At 38.0% G+C, this 20,037-nt stretch overlaps 1 protein-coding gene across 1 annotated transcript; it reads right to left on the minus strand.

Moving 5' to 3' along the window:
• Nucleotides 1-7,449: 7,449 nt before the first annotated feature.
• CCR6 (C-C motif chemokine receptor 6) lies at nucleotides 7,450-10,620 on the minus strand. Its single transcript, XM_057384630.1, has 2 exons — nucleotides 10,554-10,620; nucleotides 7,450-9,900 (listed from the first exon to the last, which is right to left on the minus strand). The coding sequence occupies exons 1-2, from the start codon at nucleotides 10,560-10,562 to the stop codon at nucleotides 8,815-8,817; spliced, it is 1,095 nt and encodes a 364-aa protein (XP_057240613.1). The 5' UTR covers nucleotides 10,563-10,620; the 3' UTR covers nucleotides 7,450-8,814.
• Between the last annotated feature and the right edge of the window lie 9,417 nt (nucleotides 10,621-20,037).

Here is a 20,037-nt window from a genome sequence, read left to right on the forward strand (position 1 = left end):
CTCCCTAAGACAAAACAAGTAGACATTGTTAACTGAGTATAAACAGGGAGGTTGGCCCAGCTGACCCTTGTGGTCCCCTCCAACTATATCTATTCTGTGATTCTGTGATAATTAAACCCCAAAAGAGAATAATAATTAAAAACAGCTTGAGAATGGATTTCACACCTGCCCATCTGGTGTAGAAAGCTCAAGCAACTGGTAATGTGTGCTGATACAACTGGTTACAAATTCTCTATTACAAAAAGACAATTCCCGCCCTCAATGAAAAAAGGTCTGACTTGGGGAAAAAGTAAAACATGTGACTACATTGAGTTGTGTGATATGACTCTGTTCATTCAAGCTGTAAAGAAACTTTGATTATGCCTACAAAGTAATAATATCTATTTAAGCTCTGTAATACCTGTGCATCTTTTCAATGCAAAATGAGGAATCCCCGAGACAGTACAGACAAGACAATACGCTTTCAGACACTTCGTACGTATTGTAACGACTAGAGGGAAATTTTGCACCGGTCTGAGTGCACAAAGAGACTAAAATCGAAGCACCCAGATAATTTTCAAAAAAGCAACAATGAAACTAATTTTAGGCCTAAAAGAAATGTGTGCTCTCTGAAGAAACCTTAAGGGATTCTTGGGAAACTAGCAGCATCTCACAACATGTTATTAGATGTGAAATTTTAAAAAATGCACTYGATGAACAGTGGTACATTTATATATCCCAATGACTACTAAGCACAGACTGAGCCTTGAGTTTGGGATGAGTTTGGGGCTAAAAAGCCCAAATGGTTTCTAGATATGACCAAGCCTCCACACTTACATCTTCTTCTTACATCAAGAAGACAGTAACAAGGATTTGCAGACAGTTTTTAAGTTGGAGTACTTTTCTGTTTCTGAACTAGGTGATGTCACATAATTGGCTCCATCTTATACCATGGCATCCACTTTTCCATCTTGAGTGAAGCTCACCTTGAATGAAGTTTCCAAGAGCACCTTGCCAGTGCAGCTACAGTGGCCGTAACAGGTAATAGCAGCAATAATATGGATACAGCTCACACCTACAAAACTGACTTTCTGCCGCTTACCACTAATCCCTAGTTCCTTTGCAAGACAGACTTCCATTAGCAGTATTATTTTGATAGATGGATTTTTGGTTCTTAATTAAGTAAAAATGTTTTAGAATCTCACCCTAACTTCCTTTTGTGCACAACTCATCTTCATAAGCTTCATGTGTTTCTGCAGAGCTTTATCATTATTACAAAAAAAAAAAAAATTGCACCTTTACAAATATAAAAAGAAAGAACAGAAGAAGTGAACAGGAATTAAATCCTCTAGTATGAGTAATGAAGTAATCTCACGGTTATACCGTGATTTCCATGGTGTTCTTTAGTAATGTATTTTAAAGTCAAATTAAAAATCAACAGATATTTATAGAAAACTTGAGAGGGATGAAAATAGTTGAGAGCACAACAGTAATTGGAAACAATTTTTAAATGAAACCTGCTTCATGCAGCCTAAAATAAGAACATGAGGTTAATGGAAAAAAAAGTAGAAAAGGTTTCCTGCATTGATAAGTCTGTTAAAAAACCCCTGTTTTATGAAGACCCCAGAGTACACAATAATTTCAGTAATAAACACTGTGTTCCTACCAAATTAACTCCAACATAAAAAGTACACCAGGTTCTTAAATCTCTGTTTTCACTATTTATATGCCTGCTGATACTGTCCTTTCTTTTAGCAGTTGCTTTTGAAACATAAAACCAACATACATACTCACTGGTCTGAAAATACAGTAAACTGGAAAAAACCTCTGAACATAGTATCATGTTTACCACTGTTAGTATGAGCTGAATCTGGTTTGAATTTGAATCAGAAAAAATACATACAAGGATGTTTACAATTTTCTATTATAATCTTACAAGGAAGATCATTCAAATACATCATAATTCAACTGAAATACATTAATAAGACTCTTCTAATTTTCATAAATGTCTTTTAGAAATCAAGCCACCTTCCATAAAAGCACATAATTCATGCATTCTACCCAACAGTACTTTTCCTGTRCTACTTTTTCTCTTCCATTCTGTAGTTCTGTAATGGCATGCAATACCTAGAAATGGTTTTTATAAAAACATTCTTGATATGAGCAAAAAAAGAATAAAAAATTACATGGACTGGAACCAAACTTGATCTGATACCTACAAGAAATTCATAGGTTTAAATCTGAAAGTAAAAGGATGAGCAAAGAAAATCAAGGTTAGCAAGTAGAGTTCCAGCAGTTACTACTTTAATGGCTTCATATTTCTATAAAAGTTTTTCAGAAATGGGACCACAAATCACAACAAAAATAACAGCTGGATGATCTAATCCAGGATAAGAAACAAACAAATGAAAAAAATCACCAATTTTCTGGTAATTAGATAGCTTTTTACTTTATAATTCCCAACCATTTAATAGGACTAAACAGATCATCTTCAGAAATAGTACTACCATGCTTTGTACTGAAGCATCATGGCTGTCTGTGATTGGCATAAATCCAGCTCACACATTTTCTATTTTGAAAAAGCTTTCACTGTGTTCAGCCACTGCTTCTCATGGAAGAAGCCAACTGTTTTCTACTTCCCCCAATCCTCAGTGAATCACAAATTTATAAATTAATTCCAGTCACTACAGACAAAATATATTAAATACATATKATACATATTATTACATCAATTTGTATTAACTAAAATAAATATCTGGGAATGATAAAGCTATACTAAAATGAAATGAGAGCTTCAAAAAAGTTTTGATAGAAGAATATTAATTTGATTTGTTTAGCTCAGCATAATATATATATACCAAATTGATAATGAAATAATTCTGTATATATTTCTAACCAAATTAAAAAATAAGTTAAAGAGGAAGATCTCATTAAAAATATGAATGGTGCATCAGGATTTAAAGTAGGGTTACATGATACTTTCAATTCAAAGAAAACCTGACTATGGATAAAGCTAGAAAGTTGTACAGGCAATGGGTTTTTCAGTTGCAGGGGGGGAAAGCAACCCCGACTTTTTGGACAAGAATTTTCACCACCAAAATATTTTCTTAATTACTAGGTTTTGTTTTCTTGGGTGAATAAAATTTCAGCACTTTTTGACCCAGGTTAGACAATGGCATTAATTAAAACAAAAATGAAGAAATCRTTTTGAGGAACTCATCATAAGCAGAACTGAAATATGCTCCAAGTGGCCTAAAGAACAACACTCTTCTTAGTGGTCACATCATTACCACCAGGTCTTGTGTCATTCATCCACAGTAGAGGAGATGCCATTTAATTTCCTCTTCATCCTGAAGAACCCGAAGAAGAGAATAAGATTTATTGGTGAATGAAAATTTTAGGGTGAAATTTTCACCACTTTTTTTTTAAACTATACTTTGCATGGATTGTTTCAAAGAAAGTATGAGCTCTTAACTCATGAGTGGTGACAGAGGATTGGTACCCCCTGCCATAGGAGATGGTTTGAGGGAATACCCTGATTACTTAGGCAGCAGCATAAAAAAGTAGATTAGAAACCACTTTCAGTGGTTTTATGAAATCATTTCCTTGGCATTTATATAGTATCTGAAAACTAACCAGATATGCCAAAATGTTTTAAGATGCTTCGTGAGACAAAATGTTTTGATGTTTTGAAACTGTTATAATTTTCATTTAATCTGAAACTCTTTTTCCAACTGTGTCCAATTTTTTAAAGCTTCAACTACTATCTCTTGCTACTTCTGTAGAAAGAAAATTTCCCCAGAATTTCCACAATTGTCAATAACAAGATTGCCTTACAAAGATCCAAAGCAGAGTTATATCTGTATGTAATTAATCATTATTAATAACCTTCCATAACAAGATGTCCTTCTCTAGACTGTTTTCAAGTTTCCCTTCAGTTTCCACACATCATCTCCACATGCTATCTACCTTTGCCTCTACCTTTTCATTTTCTTTCCTTTGCCTTTTCGTGCTAGAAGTAAGGCCCAGATGACTTTGATCTTATCTGTCCACTTTAACTCTCTTGCAGGTTCACCAGTTYATATTCATCACTATTCTAAGAAATCCAATACATAAACAGAAAAGATAACACATGAAATTCAAATACTGTGTGAAGACCGTTGTCACTTCTTGTGGGGAGATGAATAATAAATCAGGTCCAGGATCATGTGTGTCAGGAAAGAGATTTAGTTTTAGACTCTCTGAGCTATTGTGCCTTTGTTTAACAGTGTGCACTGATGACCTGACTCCTGAACTGCTAGAACAGGAAGTGTGAAGCAGGGCCACAAYGGACCAACCTAAAGCAGAATGGAACCTGCTAACAAGGGAGACTGTGTGCATGCAGCCAATACCACAACCCAGCTCCAGTACCCAGCTGGAGGAAGATATGAATCGACTTCTTGAATCTAATCAGCCATATCTTCTCTGTCACGTAAATCTATAAGTCAGTAAGTCATGACACAACACTGTTTGTATCCTTCTCTCTTTCAGTATGGTGGGAAGCAAGAACCTGTGCAAAAGCAAGTCTTTTCTTTCCAAAAATTCCAGATGGAATACATGCAACAAAAAAAAAGCAAGTCTTACCATATATTTTTCACACACAGTTACCACAACAAGAAAAAAATCACAATGAAATGCAGTATGAGTAGCAAGCTTTGAAATGTTGCTCCATAAGCATTAAAAGGATCACTAAGTTTCCAAGCTCCTCTAAATCTGTGCTCTTTTCATGCCCTGAACCACCAATATCAGTCCCAGCTCTTGTGTTGGTTATACTGACATGGTCACCAAAAGAATGACAGAATATCTGAGGGCCCATCAGCCAGATCCRCTGGCCAGCCAGTCACTACTGGACACTGTAGTCATCTGGACACTGAGCAGAGTAATTCTTCCACTGCTTTTGCTCTGRTCCGGTCTTTCTCTTTTACCTTATGATAGATTTCACAAAAAAATTTTGTGTAATGTCCAGAAGATATTACATCTAAATTAAATTTCTAGCTAGCCACCCTTCCATCCTGTAGTTATGCTTCAAAAGTGCTTAGGAAAGCCAGCATCCCACTGGCTAGAGCTGTGGCTATCCCTGCACAGCAGCCCCTGGGAAATTATATTGGGTTTGTGTGGTCACATTTTGGTAGCAGGGGAGCTATAAGGGTGGCTTCTCTGAGAAATTGCTAGAAGCTTTTCCCATGTCCAACAGAGCCAATGTCAGTCAGCTCCTCCAAGCTGGCCCCACTGCTGGCCAAGGCTGAGCCAGTCAGCCATGGTAGTAATGTTAAACTGAAAAAAAAAGTTATTGTACAGAAGTAATTGCAGACAGAGAAGAGAGGAATGAGAATATGTGAGAGAACCAATGCTGCAGACACCAAGGACAACAAAGCAGGAGTGGCAGAAGGTTCTCCAGGAACCAGAGAAGAGATATCTTTGCAGCTCATGATAAAGACCATGTTGAATCAGGTTGTCCCCTTGCAGCCTGCAGAGGTCCACAGAGGAGCAGAGATCCACCTGCAGTGCCTGGAGAAGTCCCACACCAAAGCAGGTGAATGCCTGAAAGAAGGTTGTGACTGTGGCTCTGCAGGAAGCCCTCTCAGGCTACTGAGAGGACCTGTGGCACTGTGGAGAGAGAATCCCATACTACCAGGTTTCCTGGGAGGTATTTTYATCTCACAGAGAACATATGCTGGAGCAGCCTGTTCTTCAAGAACTGCAAGTCATGAAAAAGGACCGACGCTGGAGCAGTTTGTGAAGAGCTGCAGCCTGTGGAGAGAACTCATGCTGTCTCCTGTGTGAGGTACCCCAAGCTAGGGCAGGGAAAGGACTCCTCTTCCTGAGGAGGAAGGAGTGGCGGAAACAATGTGATGAACTACCTGCAACCCCTGTTCCCATCTCCCTGCTAGCTGTGGGGAAGGAGGTAAAGAATCAGGAACAAAGTTGTGTCCAGTAAGGAGGGACAGGTGGGGGTAAGCTATTTTTAAGATCTGTTGTACTTTTCATTATCCTACTCTAACTTTGACTGGTAATAAATTTAATTAGCTTCCCAAAGTACTGTGATGGCAATCAGTGAGTGATCTGTCCCTGTCCTTATCTTAACTCATGAGCCTTTCATTCTCTCATTTTCTCTTCCCTGWCCAGTTGAGGAGTGATAGAGAGGTTTTGGGGGACATTTGGAAGTCAGACGTGTTAAACCATCATAGGAATCCACCCTGTCCTTCACTCCCACTCTGTCCCTTTCCTAGGGACAGAGTACTCACTCACGGCAATCAAGATTTTGGCTGCACCTCAAGCAGGACTTTTGGCAAGGCCTTGGAATCAGCACAATTCATACCCCAAGTGCTGTTTTAGTCCTACACACGTAACCTATTCCTCCTCCCTCAGCAGGACTTCGCTCCCACGTGCATTGGAGAGCAGCTAGGTACATTTTCTACACTTCAGTGTCACCTCCAGTAAGCATTTACCCTCACAAAATCCAGCAGCTGAGAGGCTGGGCCCGCTCCTGCCCAAGTGGATGTCCCACAGCCCCACTCCCAGCTGGCCTGGATCCCTCACTGTTCTGAGGGGCTGGTGGCCTACGAGGCCTCAGGYTGGCCCCACTCTCTAGGGAAAGCCTTGGTCTGCAGGACCCTGCTTTGCTCTCTTTCTCTGCCCGAAGGAGGATGTCCTTTTGGCCAGGAACTGCTTCAGAAGGGTTATGGCACACTTCCCCTGCCCTCTCCTGGGATCTGTCAGCAAGTCACCTCTGGTGGGACAGTGAGCATGTCAGGTCAGTGACAACCCTCGGCTGCAGTCTTGTCCGCGAACCCTGCAGGGGCAGTGTTTGGGTTCAGTGCCTGGAGGCCGATGCAGACGTGGCAGTGGGGCTGCAGGGGGTGAGGGATACACTTTGGAGCCTTGTGAGGTTCTGCGCAAGTCCTGCCACAGCTGCTTCAGCTGTGAACTTCCCATCCTGGAGCACACTCCTTTAGGGAGCCTCTGATGGACAGACTGTTCAGATATGAGAGATTTTGCACTGAATAAGAGAATGTTTCATGGCAATACATGTAGCAAGGAACTCTTAGATCTGTGGGGATTTTTTTCCTTTTCAGTTACATTTTTTATTTGCTGAATTCTCTTGCTAAAAATCATCGTTGCTATGTACAGCAAATGCATGTATCTGTATTTACATAATTTTCTATCATATTCTGGCCAGAATTGCAATTCAGATATTATAAATATATGCAGTCTTTATCACATCTGGCGCTGATATTTAGAAACATCACACTGAAGTGGTAATAAGTATGGATAGAACTAGCCAAGGCAGTGCCATATTATATTATATTATATCATGCTAGTTCCACATGCCATATTAATGTCTTTCCTCAAGGGATCTTCAGCTCAACACTGTTCTTCTTGGACMTTTACATTGCCACTGAATAGTGCAGTTTGTGATGCAAGGTCCTCCATCTCTTCAACCATGAACTTAAAAAAAAAACAACCAAGGTAAGAAGCAAGCTGGAAATTGTGGTGATTTTCACAGCCGAAGGAATGCAACGTCCCACACAACAACAAATCCAGGCATTGTCATGGCATACACTCCCATCACTGTGGAACTGCAGAGAAATGGTAGGTACTTCAGCACACTGCAAACACTGACACTCGTCTTCTCTCCTCCGTCCTTCCTGTGATCTTCAGCTCCTGCTTCTGTTTGTCTTACTGTCCCACAGTGACTGCTACAGTGGTGAAGATCACTCAATGAGCAGAAGATCCTCTGAGGATTTGCTGAAGAGTCATGGCTGGGTAAAACTAATTGCACTTATTATAAATATTCCTATATTCATAGTGAGTGAAGTACTGACTCAGTAAAAATTCTGTCTCAATTAAGTAATATTCTGCTATTTTTTAAAATAATACTTTCTTGCTGAGTTTTGAAACTATATCTGTGCATATTTGAGCTAGTAAATCCATTCATACAGAAACTTTGCCAGCAGTAGTTAAATATAAAAAAATGCTTCATATTTTGTCACCAGTCAAGTTCCAACAAAATGTGTTGGAGTAATTGCAGTTTCAGACACTTCGTTGCCTTTAAAAAGTGTGAATTTCAGCTAGAAAGAGACAACTTCTCCCAAACAGACATTCATCAAATTATCAGCTTTGTTGAATTCCAGCACCTGAATCCTGCATCAAACAAAAAGAAACTCTAGAGCAAAGCTTCATTCTCAGTTCAAAATAGCCCTGGGCAAAGATTTACAAGACCAAGCACCTAAGCTCAGATATGTCAGCAATCCTGAGTCTTTTTCTTCATTTTTCAGTTTGCATTCCTTGTCGTGCCTTTGCTCAAAATGCCATCTCTTTGGATTAGTATTGTCATAACGTGACCTTCATGCAATATAAGTACAGTAGAGACCTACACTTAAATAGGATTTCCAAGTAGAAGTAATTAACAGGAAAAACATAATTGTAAAAATGAGCCTGGACATAACCTTATTCATTTACTTATTATTTTGGAGATATTTCAGTGTTGTAGGACAGATGAGATGCAATTTTTCCTTAAAAAAGGAGGGGGGTTCCTCTGTAAACTTCCCTTTCCTTATAATTCCAAGAGAAAGTACTTTAGAAGAGTATTAAGAGAAGTGAATAAGGTTTTAGTTTTACACAGAACAGTACTATTCCTTTATCTTAATTCATTTCCTGAAAAGAGTTTTGARTCTTTGGAGTTCCCTTAGAGGCACAGAGAAGCTCAAATGACTTGCTGTCACATGCACAGTGACATTGGTTTGGGTTGCTTAGTAAAAAGAGTCCTTCAGTAATAATCTTGTTTGAATTGTATTATATAGTAAAGGATGATCCATTGTCAGTCAGAATTTCACTAGTCTGCCTTGAATGATAAATATCGGAGTTTGTCCTTGAACTATGTTTACYGTCTTTCTTGTATCTCTTGCACCATAGGTCCTTCATTAGCTTGACAAAATAACTTCTGAACTTCACTCCAATAAATGCATAGAGCACAGGGTTCACACAACAGTGTAAAAATGCTATGGCTTCAGTGGTGTATCTTGCATAAGCCATTATCTTGTCACTCTCACAAGACTTGTCTATCTTGCCCATGTTGACAGCTATGATGAGAAGAACAATGTTATAAGGTACCTGGCAAACTAGGAAAACAGCTACAATTAATACAATCACGCGGATTGCTTTGTTTCTTTTGGAATTCTGAGCTTGTTGTAAGGATTTGACAATGAAGGTATAGCAAAAAATCATGAATATGAAAGGAATAAAAAATCCAAATCCAACTTGTAGCCACAGCAGCAGTGATTTCAGCATTGTGCTTTCAGACATTCCGTCAAATCTGTGATCACAAAGCTCTTTGGTTTCATTTATAGAGAAGCTGTAACTTCCACTGTACATAAAAGAGGAACTAGAGATTAAAATTGATGATACCCACACAGCCAAACAAATGAGCTTGCTATGTGCAAGAGTCCTTGCCCTGATTTTAAAAGACTTTGTTGCCTGTACGATAGCAATGTACCGGTCCACGCTGATAAAGGCCAAAAGCAGCATGCCACAGCTGAAGTTGATTGCATATATACCTCTGGTCATTTTGCAAATGAAATCACCAAAAATCCATTCATCAGCAGCATAATTCACTGCCCACAGTGGAAGAGTAAGAACAAACAGTATGTCTGCTATGGCCATGTTGAAGAGGTACACATCTGTCATGGACTTGGTTCTTTCATATAAAGCAAAGGTCATCACCACAAAAATGTTACCAAAGAGGCCAATGATACAAATCAATGAATATGCAACTGGCAGAAATGCTTTTGTGAAGTTCCTGACTTCCAGCTTAGAACAAGGTTGTGTGATCTGAGAAGCATAGTCTGAATAATAGGGGTAATCTGTGGAATGAGGGTCTGTCTGTAAAAAAGGAAAACACCAGTTAACATACAGATGTTAATCTTTAATTCCTGTATAGTAGAAACATGGTAGATAACTGACCACATATTTCATTTGCAAATGCAGTTAATACTACAGAGGAGACTTGTAAGAACTGTGTAGGAAATTTCATAAAATAATACTTAAAATACAAACATGGAAGTAATCCTTTTAGATGGCCCAAAGGTCTCCATATTTAAATACATTATGCAGTAAGGACTAGTCTGCTGTCACAGAAGACTTTATGGTGCAAAAGTCTGAAATTGAATTAGAGGTCTAGTTTTCTTTAYCCATATGCAAGGCAAATGAGCCTTTCTACCATGTTATGTATTCCATACTAATGTAGCTTGACTAAATCAAGCCCAAAAATGATTACTTCTCTCTACTGAGAACATGCAATCAATGACAGCTAGCCTGAGATACATCTACCTGCACCACAAAAAGCCAACTTGTAGCTATGAGAGGGCAAATCCAATAAACAGTGTGCTTTGACAGTGAACACTGCTATCAGAAACATCTCTTCAACTTATCACTCCTTAAATTAGGGATTTTGGATCTGCAGCCTCAAAAATCTGGGACTTACAGAGTCATTGCTTTATTGGTGTACTAATATAGTTTATCAATTAGGTACTTACAAAATTCATTTCGGCAGTAGACCTCTCAGAAAAATATGTTCAGAAGGACTTCAAAATACTTTCCCAAGTATTTCTGAAAAGGAAGTAGATTGGATTGGGAAACTAGCACAAGAAGTGTAAACAAGTAGAAAAACATAACTGGAAGTAAAACATCTACTCAAAACAGAATCTCATCACTGGAGCACGTTAACAAATCATACATCTCTACAGCAGAATGTGCAGTTGTAGAAAGTGAATGGTTTGTATCAGTATCATTAAGAGCACAGTCTTTCATATTGARTGTCTATAGGCTCATAAGTGATCTATGTGAATATGAGACTCTTACTTCACATTAAATTCACAGCACAAGAAATTAGAATAAATCAAATTTTATTTTCAGAAATTCTGTATGACAATGGCAATCAGTGTATTGAGGAAATATGGAAAAAATAAACAGCACTCCCATTACTTCATAACAGTAATGCAACACTTTCATTTTTTTCCACTCTGACTCTTCATCAGAGCTTTCAACCTCACATTAGCTGTCCTTTATTGTTATGCTAGTGAGGTAAATGAAAAGCACCAGAATAGTAGATTCTTATAGTATAAAGAATAGTACACAATGTATGAGCAGACTGAGCACAGGTGTTCAGTGCATGGACTTCAAGTGTAGCGCTCAGTGTGCAGTTCTGACAGCACCTCATGAAAACAGTTTGTTTTCTTTATCACTGTGATACCTAACTAGTTTACAAATGGTGGTTACTTAATTTGCACAGCACCCTGTGATGAGGAAGTATTACCACATTTATTTACAAGGGAGAACCTGAGTCATTATAGTTAAGTATCCACTTGAGATGTTCAGTTTGGGACAGTATTCCCCTCAACATCACTTTTAAGAGCACTTAAAATGATGAAGGACTTCAGTTATGTAAATTATTAAATCCATTGACTGTTTGCATTCAGGATCAGACTTCTGCAAATCAGATCACAGAGTCTAAAGTCACAGAAAAATAAAATGGGGAGCCTGCCATCATTGGCCACATGTGGGAAGCAGGGCTTAAATAACTTTTTCCACCTCACAAAGGAACTCATGGGCAGGAAATTAAATTCCTCAGCATTCCCTTGCATGTGTTCAATCCTTCCCTTCTTTCCTTTAGCTGCTCTCTGAGAACTTCACCTGTCATCAAGGCAGTAATTTCAGGGACTGGATTGCATGAGATGCCATTTTTGCTAAGGCTGTGATGAGCAGTTTTGTCTAGACTTGCCTTGTTTTTGCTAGCTGTTCTGCTAATTGGGAAGAGTACATGGGTCGGCTTTAAGTCTCCACAAACAAAACCTTCTTGTTTGGGAATTACCTAATGTTGAAAGAGAGAGAGAGACAGATAATCTCTAAAAGCAGGGCAGATGAAGTCCTGATATAACAGGGAAATTGGGGGAGGGAAAGAACAGAACACTCTCCAAAAACATAATGAGGATGACTCATGCGGGGGTGCTGACTTATGGCAGAGTGATGCAGGTGGGTAAAGACCCAGGCTATATGATGTGGTTAAGGCGTAGCAGCTTAACATGTCTAGGTTATTATTTTAGAAAATGTTATTTTATTGTTGCAAGAAAAAAACCATTCTAAGTGCCTGCTGTTCATGACTTTTTAACACCTACATGGTTAAAATATACAAAGAGAGCCTGGCAGCYTATCTCCTCTATGAAAGACACCTTTCATTCCACTTAACACTGACATAACAAATAGAAGGAAGATGACTGGGTGAAGGCATGTAGCAGAAACACCTGTGTTCCCTACAGACTGCAAGGAGGGCTAAGAAGGGAGATCTCTTCAGTTTGTCACTGAGGAAAGGCTCTTTAGTTCTCAGAAGATCTCAGCAGAGATCCCATAGAGAGCATCAAGCACTCATCACAGGACAGATGCTTCCTCTCCCTTATTCTACAGGAATTCGCAATGGCACCACCAGCACACATATRTTCATGAAGTTACTTCCACTGTCCAGCAAAAGCTTCCTGAGGATGGTTGGTATAAGAGTTGTAGCAAAGCACTCAAACTGAAATCAGAATTTCAGCGATCGGATTTAGACTTGATTTAAATCTCTTGAGCTGACTTCCTCTTCTGAATTTGAAATGGTGCTTTTTGAAGTTATTAAAAAGATGCACTGGCTGCTGAGGAAATTGAATCAGAAAACTTATAAATAAAATTTCCTTTTTGATTTAAATCTTTCTTTCAGTATTTCAGTAGGCACCTTTATAATCTGCATATTTACATCTTTATATAGCATTAATGTATTAGGTAAATATAAAAATATATATAAGGTGTTGCATATGTTCTAACATTGGTTATGTCCTCCATATGGGCATATGTCTATGCATATGCACTCGAAAGCACTTATGTTCGGAATATTAAATAAAATATATAAGCCTTGAATTTTTAAGCTTAATATTTTTCCACTTTTTCCACATCATCACGTTTTTTTCACTATGAAAGCAGTGTGGAAGTACTCAAAAGTAAGTGTAAACCACAATCTTAAGAACAAATATACTATTTGAATTAACAAACAAAAGACAATCAGTAAAGAGAAACCCAAGGAAAAAGACAGAATTCTATGAAGAAAAAAATCGGTCATTAAGTACTTTTAAGAGTAGTGCACCTTTATAAGTACAATTCCCCTTACATGTTCAGTTTAATACATTTGCCACATATATACATGGATTATAGATGACCTGCTTTATTTCAGTACTTACCCAATTTGAAAATCATCTGAAGGCCAGGAGAAAGAGGATGTGTGATTCTTTTAAAGTTTATTTTGTCTGCCTCAAGCACATTTACCATCAGCCTCAACAGGAATATACTTTAATTTAGAAAACAAGAAATAACAGCACTAGTTAAAGGTACAGAGTTAAATTGAAATCACCACCACTTCCTCCTGACAAGCAGCAGCAATAACCCATTTTTTTAGGTAAAGGAAAATGTTTCTTCCTGAAAGCATGCAAGCTGGAGGCAAATATTTTATTAATTTACTTATTAGTCTACCTATATAATGACATTACTTTTAAAATAATCAAGGCAAAGTTAGAATCATAAAAAGCAGGACGGTGATTGTTATTGTGCTCCTGAATGACCTGGTTTTGCAAAGGGTGCACTTAATGTCATGCAGATGAGTAGTCTCAACATCAGTCATTTAAATCAACAAGATTGCTTTGAGTAAAACCGTGAAATGTGACACGTAATAATTACCAAATTGATTAATAGCTGTCATAGAACAACAACAAAAAATATTCTGTTATATATCCGTCAAGGTGCACATAACCCAAACTTTTGTCCTGATCTGTTAATATAAAATGTGTAAATGCAGGTAAATAAGTAAATGTAGTTGCATTTGCCTGTTTGGCACAAACATGTTTCATTTCAAGACTTTGATTCTGAATACAACTTAGATATTTGGATTTGCAACAASGGGGGGGGGGGGGGGAAAGAAAAAAACCTGATACCCTCCCCTTTAAACTCCTTATTTATTTTAGATATTGTGTTTGCAATCTCATTAGAGATGCCATATGGCATAATTACAGACAGTCTCACAAGGTTCTAAGACATGATTAAATTAAYAGAACACTGGACCTAAAGAAATGCGGGATCATAGATGTTCTGCTCATTCTTTTTTATTTCTTTCTAAAGTGAGCACAACACAGTAGCAGAGGCCCCCAGCAGCTAAAGTGCTTGGTGCACTTAACAGTAACAACACTTTTCAGTAACTTAGTGCTGTTTTCACTTACCCAGTGGATTAAACAAAAACACTGCTCAGTGTCAAAAGGAGGACTGGTAGATTTAAAGCAGTATGTCATAATGGTTCATAACCCTCTARGCAGGCACATGTCGTTTTCTCAATGGCTTGTTTTCATTGGATCCAAGACTTCAGCTATTATAAAATACATTTGTATGTAACAAAAAGATACCTGAAAGCCCTGAAATGCAAGTCCTGTTTTACCTAAATGTGCATGTATATGTGGACACAATGTATGCATGTTTTGGTTGTTACTGCTAAATGGCGATCTTCACTATTTGATACATACAAAGCAAAAAAGTGTGGACTGTATCTGYGACTCAACTTCAGTGGGGTCACTATAAGATTAATTTGACTTCCTTATCCCTGTTTGGAATAAACCACTCTCTGTCATCACAGATCAGGAGCAGGTTATGATTAAAGCAATAACACAGGTAAGCACTTGAAAACGTTTTTTTGAAGTCCAGTAACATGGAGAAAAGAAGATGTGAGAGAAGTGCAGAGAAGAGGAGGTGAAGACAGAAGTCCCTATGAATCTTTCAAGACATTCTTAATCACAATAGCAAAGTAATTTTCATTCTATTATTTATAATTTTATAATTCATAAAAATTTCCATCATTAAAACTTCACAGGTTTTCAGGCCATTCTTTGAACCTTTGTGAAAGGGGCTTTGACTTTCCTTGTAACTATGTCTTTGTTCTGTTTTTGCTAATTTGCTCTTATTTGCATGTCAAATTGTAGTAATGCAAATCATCTAACTAACTTGAGATGAGACTTGCAAWGTATTTTCTGGACTTTCTTAGAAAGAAAAAGAAAAGCTTCATTTTGAAATCTCCTGTCCGTCAAGTGCTGCAAGGAACAGTACATTTACTCTTGATAAACTGAGGAGCATATCTCTTCGTAGTAGCATAACTATATCTAACAGCCTAGATCCTGTCTACTGAGAACTCATTTTCTGTAAACACTCCCTGAAGAAAAACAACTGATTCCTGTTCGCAGTCTCTGACTGCTTGAAAGAAGGGCTCAAACCCGGTTAAAAATTCATAGTAGGAGTACATTCATTCTGTTGGGAAAAGAATTTGCTCATGTCATTGTGGGATATTTCACTGAAGCCTTTCTAGTGCTTCTTTCTCATAACTTTGGGAGTGAAGAGATGRATGTGTGTCTTGCAAAGCAAACTTCGTTAAAGAAAGACAAACCTAACACATGCCAATCATGTAACCAGCAAATAATGAGGAGCAGAAAACCCCCTTCTATTAAAAAAATGTCTGTGACTTCAAACCACCAAGTCCATCATGACTGTAATACATATTCAAACAAGCTTCCAGTAATAGCTTCCATTATCTCTCTCAGACAACAACTTACTTCAGGAATACCAACAGATTAGCCTGCAAAGAAGCTGAACATTATCAACATAGTTTCGTGGAATGAGAGTCATCAAAAATAAATCAGATTCTTAATTGCTAATTAAAAGGTATATCAGAGTTTAAGCTGATGCATTACAAAAGCTATGGCTCATCTTGTTCTGCAATCAGGTGCTTTCTAATTAAAAGGTATCTTGTGGGTTTTCAGTCTGTAATATACTCAATATCCAGCATAAATAACAGTCATTCAGAAGGTGAAAAATTTACCATTTGGTGAACTCCGAAGTTAATACCAGGTAGCTGTTCCAACCTACCTTTTCAACACAGCTTCTTTTAATCCATCAGCCTTCTTTACAGACGCTTTGTGCTTCACCTTCACACTGTGGCAAGTGGAAAAAGATTTTTCATTTTAGTACAACTATTCCATAATCTGCATGTTATGCAAATGAAATCCTCACATGTAGCTAGTTTTGCTTCATGTGTTAGAGCTCTGAAAGGAAATCTTCTCTCATTTAACTAATATGGTCATCGTGGTTTCTCAAATCCTACCACGTTAGTTTTCTGCCACCATAAATTAAGGAAAGAGAATATTTAAAGATAAGGAAAACAGAGCCATTGTCTGAGTTGTTCTAGAATCCACATATTTCTTCTGGAATGACTCAGTATGTTGCCTTTTTTCATTTTAAAAGAAAGGTAGCATGCACCCCAATGTGGTTCCATCCTACTTTTATGTTCCTTCAGTTAAATTTAGATCACACAATCTGATTAAAAAATCTAGCCATCAGCTGAGGTTCTGGTCTCTTCATCATTCTTTTGGACTATAGAATGTAAACTGTATTTACATTCAATTTGTTTTTATGTTACTTATTTAATTTTTTCATCATGACTATCCTTCATCATCAATATAAATTTTCCTCTCATTAATTCTATCAAACTTCCCTTCTTCTGTTTGCATCTGGCTTTTTTTGCTGGTTTTAGTATTTCTGTATTTCATTTTCTGTTCTCTCTATTTCTTCCTCTTTCTTCGTTCAGCTTTTCTAGATTTCTCTTTTTCCCATCTCTTGTTGTCTTCATAATTTCTCTCCAGCATTATATTGTGTATCACCATGCCAAACTTCCTTCCCCTTTGATAATTTTTCTTCCCGTTTTCAACCTCACTCTCACCTGATTCCATTATCCCCTTGTCAGATGCAGCCCTCCTCTCACATTATGAGATGTCAGTGAGTGATATCCATCMCACATTGACTGGCATCCATCAGTGTTTTAATAACTGGATCATCTCTGTCAAACCAGTCAGAGAAAACAGAGGCCTCCTAAAGGGCTTATTTTCCACGCGGGGGAGATAGGGCTCAGGTGATTAAATGGGTACAGTTGTAAAATGAGCACTTGGGATGGAGAGGGCYTGCACAGTCAGTGCTTAGGTCTCACCTCTAGCCCAAGATATTATTGCATTTGTAACACATCACAATCCAACACTTTCATTCCACCAATGCACTTCCTACTTATCTCAAAAATTAAGTGAGACAGAAAAAAAMCCCAATGGGAAACAGTTTTCTCATGTTGGTAAAGATTCAGATGTGATTTCTCGCCAACTAAACATGGAATTTCTGAAAGAGGAGCAGAGTCATACTCAGAGCACTCCTCTGCTTCACTGCAGCATCACTTCTTAGAACCAGCCAAGTCTATAGCAGGCCTGAGTTCCAGAAAGAAGCATAAAGAGTAGTAAATGTATCCTCCTGTTAATAATCACTGACTTCAGATGAGCCAGTTAAACAAATTTTATAATATTGGATAAAACGTTGGTAAAACAAAGMTGTAAATAAAAAATTATCAGATTTTTAATGGAAATTTTTATAGCAAAAATGCTAGTTTATAAAATGCACCAAGATGCACAACAGCTGTGTTACTATAGCTGAGCTATGTAACTCAACAGCCTAGTTACTATATGCTTGTTTATGCTTTTATTCTCTTTTGTAGTCTGAGCTTATCAATAAGGCTAGGTTTCCTAGCTTTGAACAGAGAAAGCTGGCAGTAATGTCATTCCATGGCCTAAGACATCACAGAAGCTTAGATAGGAAAACGAACACAAATCATCAGGAACAGCAACTTCCATGAGACGTAAGACCAGCCTTTTCCAATTAACAGGCTTCAATTTTTCATCCAAATGTTTCTGGGATAGGTAAAGACATTCCAAAGGAAAGCTATGGTTTATTGAAATGGTGGGGCTTTTACTTTTGAGAATTTTTTTTTTCCAGATTATGCTGTATTTGGTCTGTTTCTTACTATTCCCCTTTGACTGCTTATCTTACAAGGGTTTAAAAACCATTTCTGGGGAAAGCACCTCCCTAGGTTATGCCAGAAGTAGTGAACCCTTACAGTGATGAATASAATTATACTTTCCTCGTGTTACCAAGGGCCAATCGAGTGAAGATGCCAGGCACCTGTAATCTCACTTATGTACTTTCTCAACCCACAAAAATCTGTTTTGTAGTCCAGAAAACATATGTTTGCTCCTGAAATCCCAAGAAAGAATGTGTAACACAAGTCACAGTCCCCTCTTTGAGGGTTTAAGATCACATTCTTGCTAAAGCGGATCTAATTTTTTTTGATTAAGTGTACCACCACAAGGCAAAATATTGCAAAATATTGCAAAATATTGCAAAATATTGCAAAATATTGCAAAATATTTCCAAATAACTGCTGCTTTCTGAAGTCAATGTTCTACTGCAAAAAATTCTGCTGAATTGTCTGCCAGTGTTTGACTAATTTACATTAGGCTGTAGAAGACAAGTGAATTTCCATGTTAGAAATACTGCACACACAAACYAAAGATACAAGAAGAGTCAAGTATGTAGTTGATGACATAATTTCTATGTTTTTGATCCTGTAGTCAGACCATACCCATTGTGGTACCTCTTTTTATTGCTTGACTCAGTCACTTGCTCTCTGTTTCATGTCTCATTGAAACAACTACCAAAGTAGTTTCTCAGAGCCTGTCATCACTCTGTACTCCCAAACATTTATCTTTAACCTGAATAGGCTGAAGTCAGTGACCTGATTTCTTTTGACTTGTACTTTCTTCATATGACTGTTTTTTACAAGAGACCCACACCAAAGAATGCCTCAATCTCATTTCTCCAGCAGTGGGCTTCATGACTTGTGTAAGAGCTAAAACAGTGTTTAAAAGTTGCTCATATACCTAATGGTGCAATTGGTTGTGTAGTATGGAAATTTTAAGGCACCTGGGATACCAGATCCCACTTAAAACCACAGATGGTGAAATGGAAGAATGAAATTTGAACTTGTGTCTGCACCATATGCAGTCCCTATGCAGGCTGGATACAGATCAAAGATAATTTCTTCTCTCCAGCAYGGACTAAAGTACAGCACATGCCTTTCAGTGCATGAACTGTGATTTTGCTGATTGCAAAGACAAGCTGGAGGTGTTGGCTGGCCACTTCAATGAGACAATGACTCCCTCATTTTACATTTACACCATAGTGCAGGCTGCAGCCACTAGCCACACCAATGACCTGAGGCTACTCAGAGAGAAACTGCCACAAGAGATTGCTCTGCAAGGAGGAAAATCTCCTTCCAGGTCTTCTGGACAGCAGAATTACTGTTCTTAACAGCCACCACGGAGATGCCACTTGTGCAAGCTGGTGTAGGAAGGAAGTTGTGTCCTAATCACGTATCCTCTCTATGGTCAGATATTAATCAGTGAGATGATCAAGCACATTTAAATAATTTTGCTTTTAATAAGTTTTAAATGTTTCAGGCACTTAAATTTCACAGCAGAAGAGTTGTATCATGATCCCTTTAGAGCCTTTAGCTCCCTTTTATATCCTACCCATTAATTTCTGTGTAGGTTAGGGGAGAAAGGAAATGCAACAGTGCTATGTTGTGCCAAATAGATGAGAGAGAGTAATTGCTGACACAGGATCCTCTGCTATGCACTGCTAACACATCAGTCTGAATTCATATTGCAGCAGATAAGTAACCTTTCACTTCCCTTCCAAAAGTGGGCAGCTGCTGTTATCATTTGATCTCTAAGTCTATATGCATGCAGTCACTTGTGGTTAGGGCTTTGATAACATTGATTTTTCCACTGTGATTTCAAAGGTGGTAAAAGAAAAGAAAACAAAGAAACCAAAGAAGTAACAGGAGGCACATTACTGAACGTTTCTTCACAGGAGAAACAAATTAACATCTGCTGTTGATTAATTTTGTGCTCCATGGAGAATGCAGGMATGTGCTTACATCCTTTCCTGAGGGATAAGGGGTTTATTTCCATTAATATAATCTAGCCTGCACAAAAACAGGAACTTGCTATTGCTGTGGGGCAGATGTGTTAG

This window comes from Malurus melanocephalus, unplaced genomic scaffold (genome assembly GCF_030028575.1).
Source record: "Malurus melanocephalus ecotype Western Australia unplaced genomic scaffold, MMel_1.1 scaffold_724, whole genome shotgun sequence".
NCBI lineage: Eukaryota > Metazoa > Chordata > Aves > Passeriformes > Maluridae > Malurus > Malurus melanocephalus.